The 17,232-nt window shown below is 51.1% G+C and overlaps 1 protein-coding gene across 6 annotated transcripts in view; it reads left to right on the top strand.

The window, feature by feature from the left end:
- LOC110534017 (spectrin beta chain, non-erythrocytic 1) overlaps positions 1-16,971 on the top strand; it is a 95,806-nt gene extending 78,835 nt beyond the window's left edge. For 2 of the 6 annotated variants that reach the window (XM_036990409.2, XM_036990412.2), the window contains 27 exons: positions 85-238; positions 445-839; positions 958-1,221; positions 1,474-1,685; positions 2,013-2,150; positions 2,496-2,715; positions 2,885-3,421; positions 3,510-3,803; positions 3,966-4,112; positions 4,227-4,490; positions 4,621-4,851; positions 4,949-5,038; positions 5,121-5,411; positions 5,541-5,671; positions 5,827-6,031; positions 7,862-8,236; positions 8,555-8,799; positions 8,911-9,049; positions 9,913-9,997; positions 10,121-10,317; positions 10,455-10,570; positions 10,672-10,747; positions 11,144-11,233; positions 12,088-12,263; positions 12,546-12,740; positions 12,852-12,894; positions 12,986-16,971. In XM_036990409.2, the coding sequence (XP_036846304.1) occupies positions 85-238; positions 445-839; positions 958-1,221; positions 1,474-1,685; positions 2,013-2,150; positions 2,496-2,715; positions 2,885-3,421; positions 3,510-3,803; positions 3,966-4,112; positions 4,227-4,490; positions 4,621-4,851; positions 4,949-5,038; positions 5,121-5,411; positions 5,541-5,671; positions 5,827-6,031; positions 7,862-8,236; positions 8,555-8,799; positions 8,911-9,049; positions 9,913-9,997; positions 10,121-10,317; positions 10,455-10,570; positions 10,672-10,747; positions 11,144-11,233; positions 12,088-12,263; positions 12,546-12,740; positions 12,852-12,894; positions 12,986-13,204 (5,529 nt within the window). In that variant the 3' untranslated portion in view covers positions 13,205-16,971. The remainder of the gene's footprint in view (positions 1-84; positions 239-444; positions 840-957; positions 1,222-1,473; positions 1,686-2,012; positions 2,151-2,495; positions 2,716-2,884; positions 3,422-3,509; positions 3,804-3,965; positions 4,113-4,226; positions 4,491-4,620; positions 4,852-4,948; positions 5,039-5,120; positions 5,412-5,540; positions 5,672-5,826; positions 6,032-7,861; positions 8,237-8,554; positions 8,800-8,910; positions 9,050-9,912; positions 9,998-10,120; positions 10,318-10,454; positions 10,571-10,671; positions 10,748-11,143; positions 11,234-12,087; positions 12,264-12,545; positions 12,741-12,851; positions 12,895-12,985) is intronic. The other 4 variants (XM_036990413.2, XM_090186793.1, XM_036990411.2 and 1 more) reach the window with 3 other exon arrangements.
- The last annotated feature ends 261 nt before the right edge of the window (positions 16,972-17,232 follow it).

Below are 17,232 nucleotides of genomic sequence, written 5' to 3'. Positions count from 1 at the left end.
ATTAGCGCCATTTATTAACTACAGGCAATCCCGACTTAGTGAGTGAGTGTGTTTCTAACCTCTTCCTGCTCTGTGCTCTCTCAGGGTCGTCTGCAGTCCCAGGACAGTGGGAAGCACCTGCATGATGTGGAGGACCTGCTGCAGACTCACAACCTGGTGGAGGCAGACATCTCAGCCCAGGCAGAGGGGGTCCGTGGGGTCCAGGGAGCTGCTCAGCGCTTCACCTCGGACCAACAGGGTGAGACTACAGATCTGCGCCCCCTCACTAATATACACTTGACAGTCAGTTACTGTGTACGTGTGATTATGGTAACGATGGCGTTCAACGACTGCACTGTGCAGCTTTCATCCGTCACGTAACTTTTGCTGAGGATGGAATTTCTGAATTTATTTGGATGCCTCTTCGCCGATAACCATTTAGCTAATTCTCCTTATCTCTCTCAGTCTACAAACCGTGTGAGCCGGCGCTGGTGGGAGAGAAGGTGTCTCTGCTGGGCCGGGCCTATGAGGAGCTGGGCCAGCTGGCCGGGGAGCGGAGGGTGCGCCTCGAGGATTCACGGCGCCTCTGGCAGTTCCTGTGGGAGCTGGGAGAGGAGGCGGCCTGGATCAGAGAGCAGGAGCAGATCCTGGCTGGAGGAGACTGTGGCCGCGACCTCACCTCCGCCCTGCACCTCCTCAGCAAGCACGAGGCCTTCAGGGACGAGATGGCAGCCCGCTACGGCCCTCTGGGCAACAGCATCGCCGCCGGACAGACCCTGGTGGAGGAGGGACACATTGGAGCCCCAGAGTGCACTGAGAGGATCAGGGACGTCCGCGCTCAGTGGGCACACCTGGAGGAGGTGAGCAGGCAGGGGAAAGGAGGTTGACCGGTCTGGAGAGAGAAAATGAATTGATCGATTTCAGAAGGGGTTCCTCTTGTTTATATACTGATTCCTTCTCTCCCCCCTCCGTCCCCAGACGTCCCAGCTGAGGGAGCAGCAGCTGAAGGAGGCAGTGGCCCTGCACCAGTTCCAGACGGACGCCAACGACATGGAGGCCTGGATCCTGGAGACGCTGCGCCAGGTGTCCAGCCAGGAGGTGGGCCACGACGAGTTCTCCACCCAGACCTTGGCCCGCAAGCAGAGGGAGGTGGAGGAGGAGATCCAGAGCCACCGCACCCTCATCGACTCCCTGCACGAGCAGGCCCTCACCCTGCCCCCGGTCCATGCAAACTCCCCTCAGGTCAGTTACCCCTGGAACAGCATATCAACCCACGCTCACTAGGCTAGTGCACCGTGCTGTTTCTCCCTCTCTCTCTCTCTCTGACACACACAAACACTGGCCCATACACATTACAGAAAGACTCCATGTCTCCCATTTTAAGTGAGACATATTTTATTTATCGCTCCCATTTTGTGTTCCTTGACTTGTTATTGACTCTGCTCGGAGGGGTGTCCTCTGACTGAGTGGTTGTTGCCGTCTGGCTGTGTGTAGGTAGAGGGCCGTCTGCCTGCCATAGAGCAGCGTTACCACGAGCTGGAGGCCCTGTCTGCGTCGCGGCGTCAGGCCCTGGAGGGGGCGCTGGCCCTCTACCGCATGTACAGCGAGGCGGGCGCCTGCCAGCTGTGGGTGGGGGAGAAGGAACAGTGGCTGGACGGCATGCAGATCCCCACCAAACTGGAAGACCTGGAGGTGGTGCAGCAGAGGTGAGCTGGGGAAGGGAGGAGTGTTCCAATGATGGGATAAGAAGGAAGAGGTGGTCTTTAGGCTGTGATTTGAATAGCCTTTATAATGATTTGGTATTGATCTGTGTACGCTGATCATTGTGCTTCGTTGAGTGGATATCAAACTGCTCCTTTTTACAGTACAGATGTAAAATCGGGTCTTTTTTTTTGTGTGGAATGGCAGAGCAACGTTTGGGGGATAGAAGCTCTTCCTATGATAATATTTCCCTTCTAATCTCCATTGTTGAGGCAAAGCAATGGGAACATGAGACCGAGTGTTGAATGTACATCCCTGTGTGTGGGCTGCAGGTTTGAGACCCTGGAGCCTGAGATGAACAACCTGGGGACTCGTATCTCTGATGTCAACCAGGTGGCTCAACAGCTGCTGGGATCAGACAACCTCAGCAAAGAGCAGATCCACCAGACACAAGACCAGCTCAACAACAGGTGAGTAGTTCTCAACGTGATGCCTCTCAGACATGCAAATAACACAGCCCAAAACAACTACTTTTATTTGAATGGTTATTTGTGAGACCCAAATAGTCTACCAAATTGTATTTGAGAGTATTTTCAAATACCTGGGTTAAATGCATGGGACTGTATTCAACTGCTTTTCTTTTCAAATAAAATATATCTGAATAATTACATCCAAGATCTTTGAAATAGTATTTGAACCCAAGTCTGATACACTCACATGAAAAACACATATACCCTCTGATGCATAGCCAATACACTGTATAAAGTGAGCACTGGAAACAGGTGATTGAGACTTCCCCTTGCTCTGGTCCCCAGGTGGAAGGAGTTCCAGCGTCTGGCGGACCAGAGGAAACAGGCCCTGGAGTCGGCCCTCAACATCCAGAACTACCACCTGGAGTGTAACGAGATCCAGAGCTGGATGAGAGAGAAGACCAAGGTGATCGAGTCCACCGAGAGCCTGGGCAACGACCTGGCTGGTGTCATGGCCCTGCAGCGCAAACTCACCGGCATGGAGAGAGACCTGGAGGCCATTCAGGTACGGTGACAGGGTCAAAGGTTATGGAGGTAGACAGTTAAACCACTGCATCAGATCATGTTTAATAGCGATCGGTTGAGTCATTAACTGGTTCACGTCAATCCTTTTGTATCATTTTATACCATATGATGTTGGTGACACCATTTGTTTATTTTCCATATCTTTTCAGGGTAAGTTGGACGACCTGAAGAAGGAGGCAGAGACGCTGGCTGAGGAGCACCCGGACCAGGCAGAGGAGATCCATGCCCACCTGGGGGAGATCCAGGAGGTGTGGCAGGAGCTCAACGCCACCATGAAGCGGCGCGAGGAGTCTCTGGGCGAGGCCAGCAAGCTGCAGGGCTTCCTCCGGGACCTGGATGACTTCCAGTCCTGGCTGTCCCGCACGCAGACCGCCGTGGCGTCCGAGGACATCCCCACCTCGCTGCCAGAGGCTGAGCGCCTGCTCTCCCAGCACGAGAGCATCAAGAACGAGGTGGACAACTACAAGGAGGACTATGAGAAGATGCGGGCGGTGGGTGACGAGGTGACCCAGGGCCAGACGGACGCCCAGTACATGTTCCTGGCCCAGAGGCTGCAGGCGCTGGACACCGGCTGGCACGAGCTGCGCCGGATGTGGGAGAACCGCCACAGCCTTCTGGCCCAAGCCTTTGACTTCCAGAGCTTCCTGAGGGAAGTCAAGCAGGCTGAGGGCTTCCTCAACAGCCAGGTGAGGACCAGGACACCAGTGGAGAAGAATCAAACACGTCTATTGTCTATCTCGATGATGTTACTAATAGTTCTCTCTCCTTCTGTAGGAGTATGTGCTGTCCCACACTGAGATGCCCTCCAGCCTGCAGGGGGCAGAGGAGGCCATCAAGAAGCACGAGGACTTCCTGACCACCATGGAGGCCAGTGAGGAGAAGATCACGGGCGTGGTGGAGGCCGGACGCCGCCTGGTCAACGACCTTAACGCCAACTCTGACAAGATCCAGGAGAAGGCCGACTCCATCCAGGAGAGACATCAGAAGAATAGGGAAGCTGCAAATGAACTCCTGTCTAAACTGAAGGACAACCGCGAACTTCAGCACTTCCTGCAGGACGGACAGGAGGTACGAATCGCAAAACTGTTACAATAATAACGGTGGTGTGATACATTTTATTGACACTGTTTGTCTTGTAGTAAATTTTTTAAAATAAAACCGCAGTCAAAGGAATTATCCTGAGGCACATGCATTGAGTAATATCATTCTCCTCTCTCTTTCTCTCTGCAGCTGACTCTGTGGATCAATGAGAAGATGCTGACAGCTCAGGACATGTCGTACGACGAGGCCAGGAACCTCCACAGCAAGTGGCAGAAACACCAGGCCTTCATGGCTGAGCTGGCCTCCAACAAAGACTGGCTGGATAAGATCGATAAGGTATGATCATAAAACTATTATACGATGAAAATAATAAGTGGGAAAAGCAGTGCGAAAGATGTGGGTGCCAGTATATATGCTTTTTCTGACCCCTTTCCCCCATGCCCCTGTTAGGAGGGCCAGGCCCTGGTGACAGAGAAACCGGAGCTACAGCCTGTAGTCCAGCAAACTCTGGAGGGCCTGCAGAGCCAATGGGAAGAGCTAGAGAACACTACACGCACCAAGGCTCAGTGCCTCTTCGATGCCAACAGGGCAGAGCTCTTCACCCAGAGCTGCTCTGCTCTGGACGTGTGGCTGAAGAACCTGTCAGGGCAGCTTCAGAGCGACGACTTCGGCAAGGACCTGACCTCCGTCAACATCCTGCTCAAGAAGCACCAGGTGGGTGACATTACACCGTCGAAGCCCGTTCTCAGTTGTCGTACTCCTTTGTGACCATTTGCGTGGAGAAGTGTCCATATCTAAATGAAAGAGTAATAACAAACATCTGTGTGTGTGTGTGTGTGTGTAGATGCTGGAGCACCAGATGGAGGTGCGTGAGAAGGAGGTGCAGTCGCTGCAGTCCCAGGCGCTGGCGCTGTCCCAGGAAGATGCTGGTGGGGCCGTGGTGGAGGTGGACGGCCAGCAGAGACGTGTCACTGACAGCTTCTCCCAGCTCCAGGACCCCCTCAACCAGAGGCGGCAGCAACTGCTGGCTTCCAAGGAGGCCCACCAGTTCAACAGAGACCTGGAGGATGAGATTGTGAGTGGGACCACCTGACTCGAAATACAGAGATGTTGTACAGAATCATCATCGTCGTCTTTTTTAATGCACTTCCTCCTGTCTGTTGGTCAATTAGCTATGGGTGAAGGAGAGGATGCCCCTGGCCACATCCACCGACCATGGGAAGGACCTGTCCAGTGTGCAGCTGCTCATCAAGAAGAACCAGGTACACAGACAAGAGAGGAATTTTAGGGAAGAGTCTGGACAGTAGGAGGGAAAAAACACAGCAACACCGTTTTGTTTTCCAGACTTTGCAGAAGGAGATCCAGGGCCACCAGCCCCGTATTGATGACATCCAGACCCACCGCAGGGGGATGTCCCCAGGGCAGGAGGAGATGGACGGGGAGAGGCGGTCTGCTCTGGAGGGCCGCCTGGCGGAGCTCCGGGACTCCTGGGCCCAGCTCATCGCTGAGACGGACGAGCGCCACGCCCGGCTGGTGGAGGCTAACCGCGCCCAGCAGTTCTACACCGACGCTGCCGAGGCCGAGGCCTGGATGGGAGAGCAGGAGCTACACATGATGTCAGAGGAGAAGGCCAAGGTGAGAGGAGAGGCAGGCGGAAGTTAAGCTCCGTCTGTCCTAATGGCGTCTATTGTGCGCTCTCTAGTGCTGTGTCCCTGGCTTAATGGTGCGAACTCCATCTCTGTAACGTGTGTGTGTGTGACCCAGGATGAGCAGAGCGCTCTGGTGATGGTGAAGAAGCACCAGACGTTAGAACAGACCTTGGAGGACTACGCCCAGCCCATCCACCAGCTGGCCAACAGCAGCCGCACCATGATGACCAGCGAACACCCAGAGAGGTGAAGGGCACCGGGGTTAACGGGGGGGGGGGGGGGGGCAGTTAAAAGCTAAGTAATGCCACTTCACAATAGGATTTAACTACAGCCACAATGTCTCAGTCATTACAACTGGCCTGACTCACTCACTCACATATATATATATTCCCTGCTGTTAGCGAGCGTATCAACCTACGGCAAGCCCAGGTAGACAAGCTGTATGCAGGGCTGAAGGACCTGGCTGAGGAGCGTCGTGGGCGTCTGCAGGAGAGGCTGAGGCTGACCCAGCTGAAGAGAGAGGTGGACGACCTGGAGCAGTGGATCGCTGAGAGGGAGGTGGTGGCCGGATCCCATGAGCTGGGACAGGACTACGAACATGTCACCGTGAGTGGCTTTCCTTTCACTTCCTCATACGTTCAATTACGTACTAACACACACACACGCTTAGTAACACAACACACACACACGCTTAGTAACACAACACACACACACACGCTTAGTAACACAACACACACACACGCTTAGTAACACAACACACACACACGCTTAGTAACACAACACACACACACACGCTTAGTAACACAACACGCACACACGCTTAGCAACACAACACACACACACACGCTTAGCAACACAACACAACACACACACACACGCTTAGCAACACAACACACACATACGCTTAGTAACACAACACACACACACACACACGCTTAGCAACACAACACACACACACGCTTAGTAACACAACACGCACACACGCTTAGTAACACAACACGCACACGCGCTTAGTAACACAACACGCACACGCGCTTAGCAACACAACACGCACACGCGCTTAGCAACACAACACGCACACGCGCTTAGCAACACAACACGCACACGCGCTTAGCAACACAACACGCACACGCGCTTAGCAACACAACACAACACGCACACGCGCTACACAACACGCACACGCGCTTAGCAACACAACACGCACACGCGCTTAGCAACACCACACGCGCTTAGCAACACCACACGCACACGCGCTTAGCAACACAACACGCACGCGCGCTTAGCAACACAACACGCACACGCGCTTAGCAACACAACACGCGCTTAGCAACACAACACGCACACGCGCTTAGCAACACAACACGCACACGCGCTTAGCAACACAACACGCACACACGCTTAGCAACACAACACGCACACGCGCTTAGCAACACAACACGCACACGCGCTTAGCAACACAACACGCGCTTAGCAACACAACACGCGCTTAGCAACACAACACGCGCACACACACGCTTAGCAACACAACACGCGCACACACGCGCTTAGCAACGCACACACGCACACGCGCTTAGCAACGCACACACGCGCTTAGCAACACAACACGCACACACGCGCTTAGCAACACAACACACACGCGCTTAGCAACACAACACGCACACACGCGCTTAGCAACACAACACGCACACGCGCTTAGCAACACAACACGCACACACGCGCTTAGCAACACAACACGCACACGCGCTTAGCAACACAACACGCACACACGCGCTTAGCAACACAACACGCACACACGCGCTTAGCAACACAACACGCACACACGCGCTTAGCAACACAACACGCACACGCGCTTAGCAACACAACACGCACACACGCGCTTAGCAACACAACACGCACACGCGCTTAGCAACGCACACGCGCTTAGCAACACAACACGCGCTTAGCAACACAACACGCGCTTAGCAACACAACACGCGCACACACACGCTTAGCAACACAACACGCGCACACACGCGCTTAGCAACGCACACACGCACACGCGCTTAGCAACGCACACACGCGCTTAGCAACACAACACGCACACACGCGCTTAGCAACACAACACGCACACACGCGCTTAGCAACACAACACGCACACACGCGCTTAGCAACACAACACGCACACACGCGCTTAGCAACACAACACGCACACACGCGCTTAGCAACACAACACGCACACACGCGCTTAGCAACACAACACGCACACACGCGCTTAGCAACACAACACGCACACACGCGCTTAGCAACACAACACGCACACGCGCTTAGCAACACAACACGCACACAGGCACTAATTGCTCACCGACAACTCTTTTTTTTTTCTCTGTCAGCTACCTTTTAAGAAGTATGGCGATAACCTGGGATTGTTATCCATATTTAAACCTCTGCTCCTCTCAGATGCTGCGGGACAAGTTCCGCGAGTTTGCTCGGGACACCAGCACCATCGGCCAGGAGCGCGTGGACGGCGTTAACGGGCTGGCCGATGACCTCATCGAGTCGGGTCACCCTGAGAACGCCAGCGTGGCAGAGTGGAAGGACGGGCTGAACGAGGCGTGGGCCGACCTGCTGGAGCTGATCGACACGCGCACCCAGATGCTGTCCGCCTCCTACGAGCTGCACCGCTTCCACCAGGACGCCCGCGAGGCGCTGGGGAGGGTCCGGGAGAAGAAGGAGGCGCTGCCCTCTGACCTGGGCCGTGACCTCAACACCGTCCAGCACCTCCACCGACAGCACACCGCCTACGAGCACGACATCCAGGCCCTCAGCGGACAGGTAGGCTGCTGCTCTTTTAAACTCCTGGCTGCACAATGAATTTCCCTTCGGGACAATAAAGATATTGAATTCAATTGGATGAACTCTGCACCATACCACCAGTGTACAGGGATACTTACAGGAACACTAGTGGGAGAAATAATGTAATTACACACACTTTTACACACCATCCCACAGTAGAATATTAGATTTAATGCATTGTGAGGGCTGCTTTTCAGACTCGTACTGGGGGCTATCAGAAATGTGTCAGAGCACATGAGGGGGCAGGTTAATGGTTTTCAGGATCCCTTCTGAGCCGGCTGCCTCCTCCAACCCCAGGTGAACCAGGTGCAGGACGACGCGGCGCGGCTGCAGAAGGCCTACGCCGGGGAGAAGGCCGAGGAGATCCACCGGAGCGAGCGCTCTGTCACTGAGGCCTGGGAGGGTCTGCTGGGGGCCGGCCAGGCTCGCCGTCACCTCCTGCTGGACACCGTGGAGAAGTTCCGCTTCGTCAACATGGTGCGTGACCTCATGTTGTGGATGGACGGGGTCAACCTGCAGATCGACGCCCACGACAGCCCCAGGTGAGACCTGACCTTACCTCTGTTCAGTCATCGTTGTTCTCAATGTTTTTAATTAAGGTTTTACGCTGAATTTCTGTCGTCCGTCCGTCCCCCATCCTCTCTCTCTGTCAGGGACGTGTCCTCTGCAGGGTTGGTCATAGCCAACCATCAGGACATCAAGTCTGAGATCGAGACCCGGGCAGACAGCTTCACCACCTGCAATGAGATGGGACACTCTCTCATCAACAACAACCACTATGCAGCTGATGAGGTATGGGCCATGTCACCGTTACGTCACATACTGGACACCCACATTTGGATTTAGTCACGGGATTAGGACAAAAGCAAATGTAAAAGGTGTGTTTATGCAAATCAAATCAAATTTATTTAGTCACATGCCACGTAAACAACAGGTGTAGGCTAACGGTGAAATGTCCACTTGCGGACCGGACCGTTCCCAATGATGCAGAAATAAGAATATAGGAAAATGATAACACGGAATAAATACCAGTACCGAGTGGATGTGCAGGGGTACGTGGTAATTGGGGTAGATGTGTACATATAGGGAGGGGTAAAGTGATGACTAGGCAACAGGATAGATAATAAACCGTAGCAGCAGTGTATGTGAGGAGTAAAACGAGTTAGGGCAAAAAGGGGTACCGCTTTCCGGGCGGAATCCGAGAGAACGGTCTATGGCTTGGGTGGTTGGAGTCTTTTTCCGGGCCTTCCTTTCACACCGCCTGATATAGAGGTCCTGGATGGCAGGGAGCTTGGTCCCAGTGATGTACTGGACTGGCCGCACCACCCTCTGTAGCGCCATGTAATCGAGGGCGGTGATATTGCCACACCAAGCAGTGATGCAGCCAGTCAAGATGCTCTCAATGGTACCGCTGTAGAACCTTTTTGAGGATTTGAGGGCCCATGCCAAACCTGTTCAACCTCCTGAGGTTTCTTCACAACTGCGCGCAGACCATTTTAAAGTTGTTAGTCTTACTGACGTTGAGGGAGCGGTTGTTCCGGCCCCACGCTGACCAGGGACCTACCGCCGTCGTGTCGGCGTTAGCCCTGAGTGTGTAGTGCGGCGTGCTGCTTGTTCATGTAATGTTACTGACATACCTGTTGGCTTTCCCATAGATCCTGGAGAAACTGGACCAGCTCCAGGGTAAGAGGGATGAGATCAGCAACAAGTGGCAGGACAAGATGGACCACCTCCTGATAGGTATGTGGACTTCAGGGTGTTTTTTCAATTGAATTAATGAATTCATTTTGCGTTTGTCTGTTTTAACACGTTTTGCTCGTGATCTTTTCATGGATGCTCATTATTTTCTGGTTTCTGTCTCAGTTCTGGAGGTGCTGCAGTTTGGCCGGGATGCGTGCGTGGCAGAGACGTGGCTGGCAGGCCAGGAGCCCCTGGTGCGGGGGGCCGAGCTGGGCTCTAACGTGGACGAGGTGGAGAGCCTGATCAAACGCCACGAGGCCTTCGAGAAGCTGGCCGCCGGCTGGGAGGAACGCTTCACCCTGCTGGAGAAACTCACCACGGTGAGGAGGACGGGGGTGGTTTGCAAATGGGAAGACGGTGGGTTAGCAGGAGTTGGGAGAATGCATGTACTTGGTGTTGTTAGGAAGGTAGGGTAACGTCTCCTCTGAACAGCCACTAACCTGGGCTTCCATTTCAGCTGGAGGAGCAGGAGATCCAGAGGAGGAGGGAGGAGGAGGAGAGGGCGAGGCGAACCCCCACACCACCCCCGACAGAAGAGGTGGCCCCGTCTGAGGCTGAAACACATGATGCCAGGTAAGACTGAAGGAACTCCTAGTAATCAGAGATATTTGATGCCCGCCCCCCCCCTCCCCTCCCCTCGTTCTCATGCTCATTTCCCCTTCTGTGTAACCCAGGACCAGCCTGGACCAAACCACACTCAACCAGTCAGTATCAGTCAATGGAGTCCACAGCTACCAGGACACCTCCCAGGTGAGAGGACATTGAGACATACTGTATCTAATCAAAGCTTCTAACCTCCTGTTTCATGCACTCAAATTAAACTACTGACTGAAATAGTTCCAGATTTTCACTGCAGTATAAAGTGTGGGTTTTTTTTCATGTTTTTGTCTTTTTCCTCTTGTTGTCCTGTTCATATGTTTGAGGAGATTTGAATGAAAGGTTTTAAATGTTCTAAGTGCGAGTCTTTGACATAACTGTAACCAAGCCTGTATATGTTCGACGCGAGTCCGTTTCCCCATTTCTGATGTCATTGTGTCCCTTTGTCGTGCGTGTGTCAGGCTGTTTCAAACGCGTTAGCACAGGGTAGCATGCTATCTCCTAGCACAAGGACTTCTTAACAATGACTTGTTGCGTCTTTACCTGCAGTCGTTATCAGTATCATCAGTGTCAGTGGAAAAGAAAGAGAAGTGTGAACCTGTCTCTAAACCCGTGTCTAAGCCAAAGCATCCTCTGCGCGTGAGTACCTATCCTAGCCTAGCTTCCTCATCCCATCCCCCCCCCATCACCGCCTGCGCTCAGCTCCCGCAGTACCTCAGCATGACCTACTAGAGGGCGCCATCGTCCTCTGTCACTGGGCCATTGCTTTATTTGATTTTGAAGATCTACAGTCCCCGCAGCTGTTGAGCCAATCATGCCTCACACAGATTCATGATATCATTTGGTGTCACCAGAAGCATCAGAGACTCTTAAGCCTTTCTTGGGTGCTGTTCCATTTGTAACCATCTTCAAAATGACCAGCACATGAGGGTAGTTTCAGTTCCAAGCTATTGTTAGTATGAGGTGATGAGGGTTGTCCCTAGCTGGCAGGTCCCTGGGTGGGCTGTGCCTAGCTTGGTGGGGTTGTTTTGAATGGGGTGTTAGTAGGGAAAGTTTTTTTTTTTTAAGAGAGGAAATGTTGATTTCCTTTCAAATTGAGTTTGATGTTTTGCCAGGAAACAAAGATAATGCCACACCCCCTCTATAAAAAGCAAAGTGTATCTTAGCAACAGTATGACAATGCTTTCTGCTGCGTTTGCCATGTTCCAGTAAGGCTGTGAGTGACATTCAGATGAGGGTTGACCCTCCTCCTGCGTGGTTGGAGCTGTTCTCCATGTGTCTGTCGTCTGTTAACGTGTGTCTGTGTAGTCCTGTATGTGTTTTTTGTCCATCCTTTTCAAAGCTACCATCTAGTGCATGTGTGGATATGGACATTCAGCTGTTGTCTCGTTTTGTCAAGTTCCGACAGACAGTCAATGACTGGTATTACGCCGCATGGCTTCTAGGAATCGTTGTGGCCATGTGTCCTGACTGCCGTGTGTCTTGGATGACAGGGTTCTGAGTCCGACTCTGTGAATGGTCCGGGGAGGGACAGCGGGCTGGCGTCTTCACGCCTGGACCCGTCTGCCACGCTACCCAGCAAGGGAGATAACGCTGGCACAGACGCCATGGAAGGCCTGCTCTACCGCAAGCAGGAGATGGAGACCCACGCCAAGAGGGCAGCTAGCAGGTGAGATACCGCGACGGGAGTTGGGCAGGGGGCATGGAGGGGCGTCTTGGAGTGAGCGTCGGAGTGCCATGAAGGGTAAATGGAGAGCCCTAGGTTATATAGACTCCGTCTGTTGAAGGATGGGATTAATACAAGCAAAAACAACACCAGCATAAGAAGTTAGATGTAGGATTTTGGAGTGTCTATTCTTTTGATGAAGAAAATAGCCTTTTGTGTGTCGCCATGAACTCTTTGATGTCCCTAACCTTTTCAGGCGCATGCCTGCATGCCTTCCGCCAACAGCTTCTCTCTCTCTTCCCATAGGTCCTGGCAGAATGTCTACTGCGTTCTGCGTAAGGGCAGCCTTGGCTTCTACAAGGACCAGAAGAGCGCCTCCAGCGGGATCCCCTACCACGGAGAAGTCCCCATCAGCCTGGGAGAGGCTGTGTGTGAGGTGGCGCACGACTACAAGAAGAGGAAACACGTCTTCAAGCTACGGTGAGAGAGCGGGAACGTGACGGTTTGAAAAGAGAATAGTCTTGTAAACTCAATTAAATTGTGATAAATTGTGATGTGCATCTATACTGACCCGGCGTTTCTCTTGTGCAGGCTAGGGGATGGTAAGGAGTTCCTGTTCCAAGCTAAAGATGAGGTGAGTGTCACATTTGAACCCAAACAAGATTCTGATGCTCCTCTGGTGTTTTCCCCCTACTGAGGACTAACCCTGCGTTTGTCTGTCCCAGCCGGAGATGGCCTCGTGGATCCACTCCATTCATAGCTGCATCCCAGCAGGGGGGTCAGGAGACCGCTCCCCCGGAGGCCCCAGGGCCCTGAGCCGAGCCATGACTATGCCCCCCATCTCCCCTAGCTCAGCAGAGGCTGCAGGGGTCACCATGCGCAACAAGGAGGGCAAGGAGAAGGACCGCGAAAAGAGGTTCAGCTTCTTTGGCAAGAAGAAATAAAACGTCTGGAGAATAACAACATCAAGGAAAATGGTATTTGTCGAAATTCCACCAAACTGAAACGGGCAGAAAGGAAAACAGTCTTGTGGCATAAACACATCGCTCTCAGCCTTGGTCCTAAGGAGTTTGTCAACAACTATGTGGCACACACAGAGCTTGCTCTTCCTCCCTCTCTTCTCCCTCCCTCCCTCTCCATTTGTCTTCTCTTTCCCTCTCATATCGCTCTTTTCCTTTCCATTTCTCACATTAGATTCATCCTACCAATGTAAGCCCTTGTCTTTTTGCTTCAATGGCATTTTCAGACAAGAAGCTGTGTTTGTTGATCAGTCACTAATAAGAACTCTTTGACCTCATCGCTGGGGGGGAACCAAGGTGTTTGTGGGGAGATGAGAGGCAGGGGTGGTTAGCATTGGCAGAGCCAAGAGGCTATGAGGCCTGTAAGAGTCCATTCTCTTCCATTCACCCACATTGGATTCTGTTTCAAATGAGTTCTTCCTCGACCAGTTTTTAGATGGCTAATCTGCTCTAATGCTGTTTTACCACTAAAAGAGAACCCATGGACCACGGTAGAGAGTGCTGTCCCCTCACGTCCCCTCTCCCAGTCTCTCTCTCTCCCTCCTTGGGAAGGACCACATCATTTTTGGGACGTTGGCGTAATTAACGTTACCAATAATTATTGCTGTTATTATAATTAATATTTATCTTTTTGCTGTTGCAAGCTTGAGGGGGGGGGGGGGGAGAAGTTATTTAAAGAGTACGTCAGTGGATGTATTGAGTCATGTTGTGAAACAACAATTTGGTTTAATTCACGGGACCACGTTGGTCTTGTTTCTGTTTGTATCGTTTTCAGTTTGAGGTGGGGTTTTGTTTCTTTTTAAGAAAGCTCAGTAAATTTTAGCAGTGTGCAGTTAAGTGATTTTCACCAGTGCAGAATGATAGATATATTTAAAGTGGTTTTATTTTAACTTGGAAATTGTACCTGTTTGATTTTGTTCTTCGATGGGATTATTTCTCCTTTGATTGTGAGTTTCCTTGTTTCTTTTTGAAGCAGAGAGATTTAGTTTTCTAGTGAGAGTTGTGGTGCTGTGGGTTCTGCACGTTTCTGTTCTACATCAGACGTGTCCGGTTGGATGCTGCTTTTCTGACTTAACACACACACACACACGCATATAAACACACACTTAAAGAAGTTGTTGGGATGGCTTTCTAGAAGTATTCTTAAAATGTAGATGACAATGTGCTAATGAATGAATTAAACGTTCCTCCTAGATGATTTTCAGACTTCCGTTTCACTCTTCCCTCACCACCTCCTCCTTTGTCTGTTGTTTTGCTATGTGATGGCAGAGGGGTACGTTAACACTGTTTCTAACACTGCCAGTGCCCAACACTAGAGAGGATTGTAAGCAAAAGCACATCAATGTGGCATGGGGTGGTCTAGTAGGTAGGTGGGTTGGGGGGGGGTGGGTAATTACAGGTGGGTTAGGTTCGGGGTGCTGAGGGGGGATGATGAGAGTAGAGAATCAGAAGGTAGTGTGCTGGACGAGGGAGAGGAGGAGTACTGAGCCTTACTGCAGTCCACAGACTTAAGAACCCTTTATTAGCCCAGTCGTTCCTTGAATAGCGCTTAATCACAAAGGGAGCGCTTTCGCTCACGGAACAAATCTCTGAATGTGCCCCTTGGCGTTGACGCGGCATATGTCTATGGATTCTGTACCCAGGTACCACAGGGCGCATGGAGACAGGCCCAGCCGCAACAACGATTTGAAGGAAGTGAAATGCAGGCACAGCTCGGTTGGATTGGAAGAGGCGTAACCATGGATCACTTTCCTCACTTGATGGTAAATGATAGAGAGAATAGTCTTCCGGTGTTTTGCCGGAGAGCTTTGAGCTCCTCCGCCCGCGTGTGGCATGACCTCATGTAGGATTGTACCTGTGTGTGTCTCATTTTTCTCTCCAATTCTCACCTAGTCAGATTTTCTAGGTACATGAGATTTCCCCCGTAAGCCATGTATGGCATGATACCATGAAGCCCATGCTGTGGAGGGTGTAGTATTACACAGGTGTATCATTAGCAGTTTGGAAAGAATTCACAAACGGGCAAAAAGAAAATGGTTAAATGATATTAAATGACAGTAAAGGTGACATTGATACGTAGATGGCGAGTCCTGGCACAGTGGGTGATTTTTATTTCCTTGTCTGAGACGAGTGGAAGTTTTTCCTGTATAAGACGGCTCTAAACATGGCAGAATCCTGGAGCCTCAATTCTTGCAGGCAAAATGGTATCTGTTACTCAACGATAGGCTTATCTGGGGTGAGGGTGTGGGCGTATCAAAGCCCTGTTAGGTTATTGTATGACCGATGGCTCACCCTCAACCAGAGAAGGAAAGAACAAGTGGCTGGCTAAGTGTCAGAAATGTGCAGCTTTCCAACAGGCAAGACTATTGAACTATTGGCCTTTCATTCCAATTCAGTTGGTGTGATTTGGGGTAAATAAGCAAGAGTTGACCCATAATACCTGAGGCTGTAGAATATGCAGTTGGCTGCTTTGTCTGCCTTGATTTGTATCCCAGCTGTGAGCCTGAGCGATTGGTCCCAGCCGAATGTACCGAGCTGAGCCTCTGGCTCCTGAGTCACAGTTCAAAGCCCGCTGACCTGTTCAATGAGGCAACAACAACAAAGACGTCAACGACGCTCAGAGTAGAACAGAGTGAGCCTTGCTGTGTCAATATTCACTGTGACAAACTACTACCAGGGCAGCCAGTGCTGGATCGGCCACAGCACTTCAACAAGTAGCTTGTGTAGCCCTCTACTGGGCGTACTGCTCCAACAGTGACCCAGTTGTAGACACGAGCAGGTTCCCCAGGCCCATTTGAAGTCTCTGAAGATGAGTCTAGCGCTGTATGTTCTAGTATAACTTCTTATGAATGTTTATGGCTCAGAAGGTGAGTTGGCCAAATTGGTCATGTGATGCAAAAGGACATGTTACTTGGAGCCACTATTTCACATACTTTACATACATACACACTACCTTTCTCTCTGTCTCACTCTCTCACACACACACACACACACACACTCACTCTGATATACTAAGGTAGAATGACTCTGGCCTTCCAGCCAAGCAGAAATATGTGGAGCTGGTTGTGATTTGGTTCCAGACTTGTTGTTGTTCAGTCTCTGTGTGTTACTGGTGAGCTTTGACCAGAAAAGGATTGTATTAATTGAGGGTGTTGAGATAGGGTTTTTATGGGGTTTTAAAAGTTAAAGTGGAACACCTGAAAAGGTATCTTGGTCTCTTATTTGAAGAGGAAAATAAATACAGTATACATTAACCAGAGGGCTGATGGCAAATTTGAGCTTCCTTTTTCTAGAGTTAGACAGCAGATGTGCTGTCTCGCGGGGTTCTTGTATTTTCTCATCCAGTGGTCTGATCTGTTCTGCAGCGTTTGATAAGCCTGTTCACCCACTCTCATTTCTAATTTCTTTGATGAATCTAAGTTCCTTCTTCTGTGACTTAACTAATTCCAAGTTAATACCACTGCTATGATGTATTATTATTGCTACTGTTATTACTACTACTGTTACTCCTGTTACTTATTACTTTAACTAGAACTGCTGTCCATTTTTCAGGTATGTGTCTGTAATACCAGACCCTTCCACAAGATGTCAGTGTGCTGTGGAGCATTTTCATTACAGATTGAAAATAATGTTTGTTGACTTGTATCTTCATATTAGGAATAATAAAACCTGGTTTAAAAGAAAACAACGAAGTACAGCTGTGGTGTTATTTCTTATTTCTGTCATTCTGTTGTCGGTGATCGTCACTGTTTTGATGCTAGTCGATTTCGCTAAAGTTATTCACGTGTAAAAAAAGTGAATGTATTCTATACAATTGTGTTCGAGGAGTTCTAGTCCCTGACCTCTTCCGTGACCAGCCTGTGTGGAAAGGGGACTCTTGTGAACAGGGAGATGTGGAGATGCATAGTGCCCAGGTGAGGCTGACAACTTCTGTAACCGAAATAGCAGTCATT

This window comes from Oncorhynchus mykiss, chromosome 10, assembly GCF_057628025.1.
Source record: "Oncorhynchus mykiss isolate SJ-2025 chromosome 10, ASM5762802v1, whole genome shotgun sequence".
NCBI lineage: Eukaryota > Metazoa > Chordata > Actinopteri > Salmoniformes > Salmonidae > Oncorhynchus > Oncorhynchus mykiss.
The sequence above is the reverse complement of the archived record's forward strand: the minus strand, read 5'-3'. Positions and strand labels throughout refer to the sequence as shown.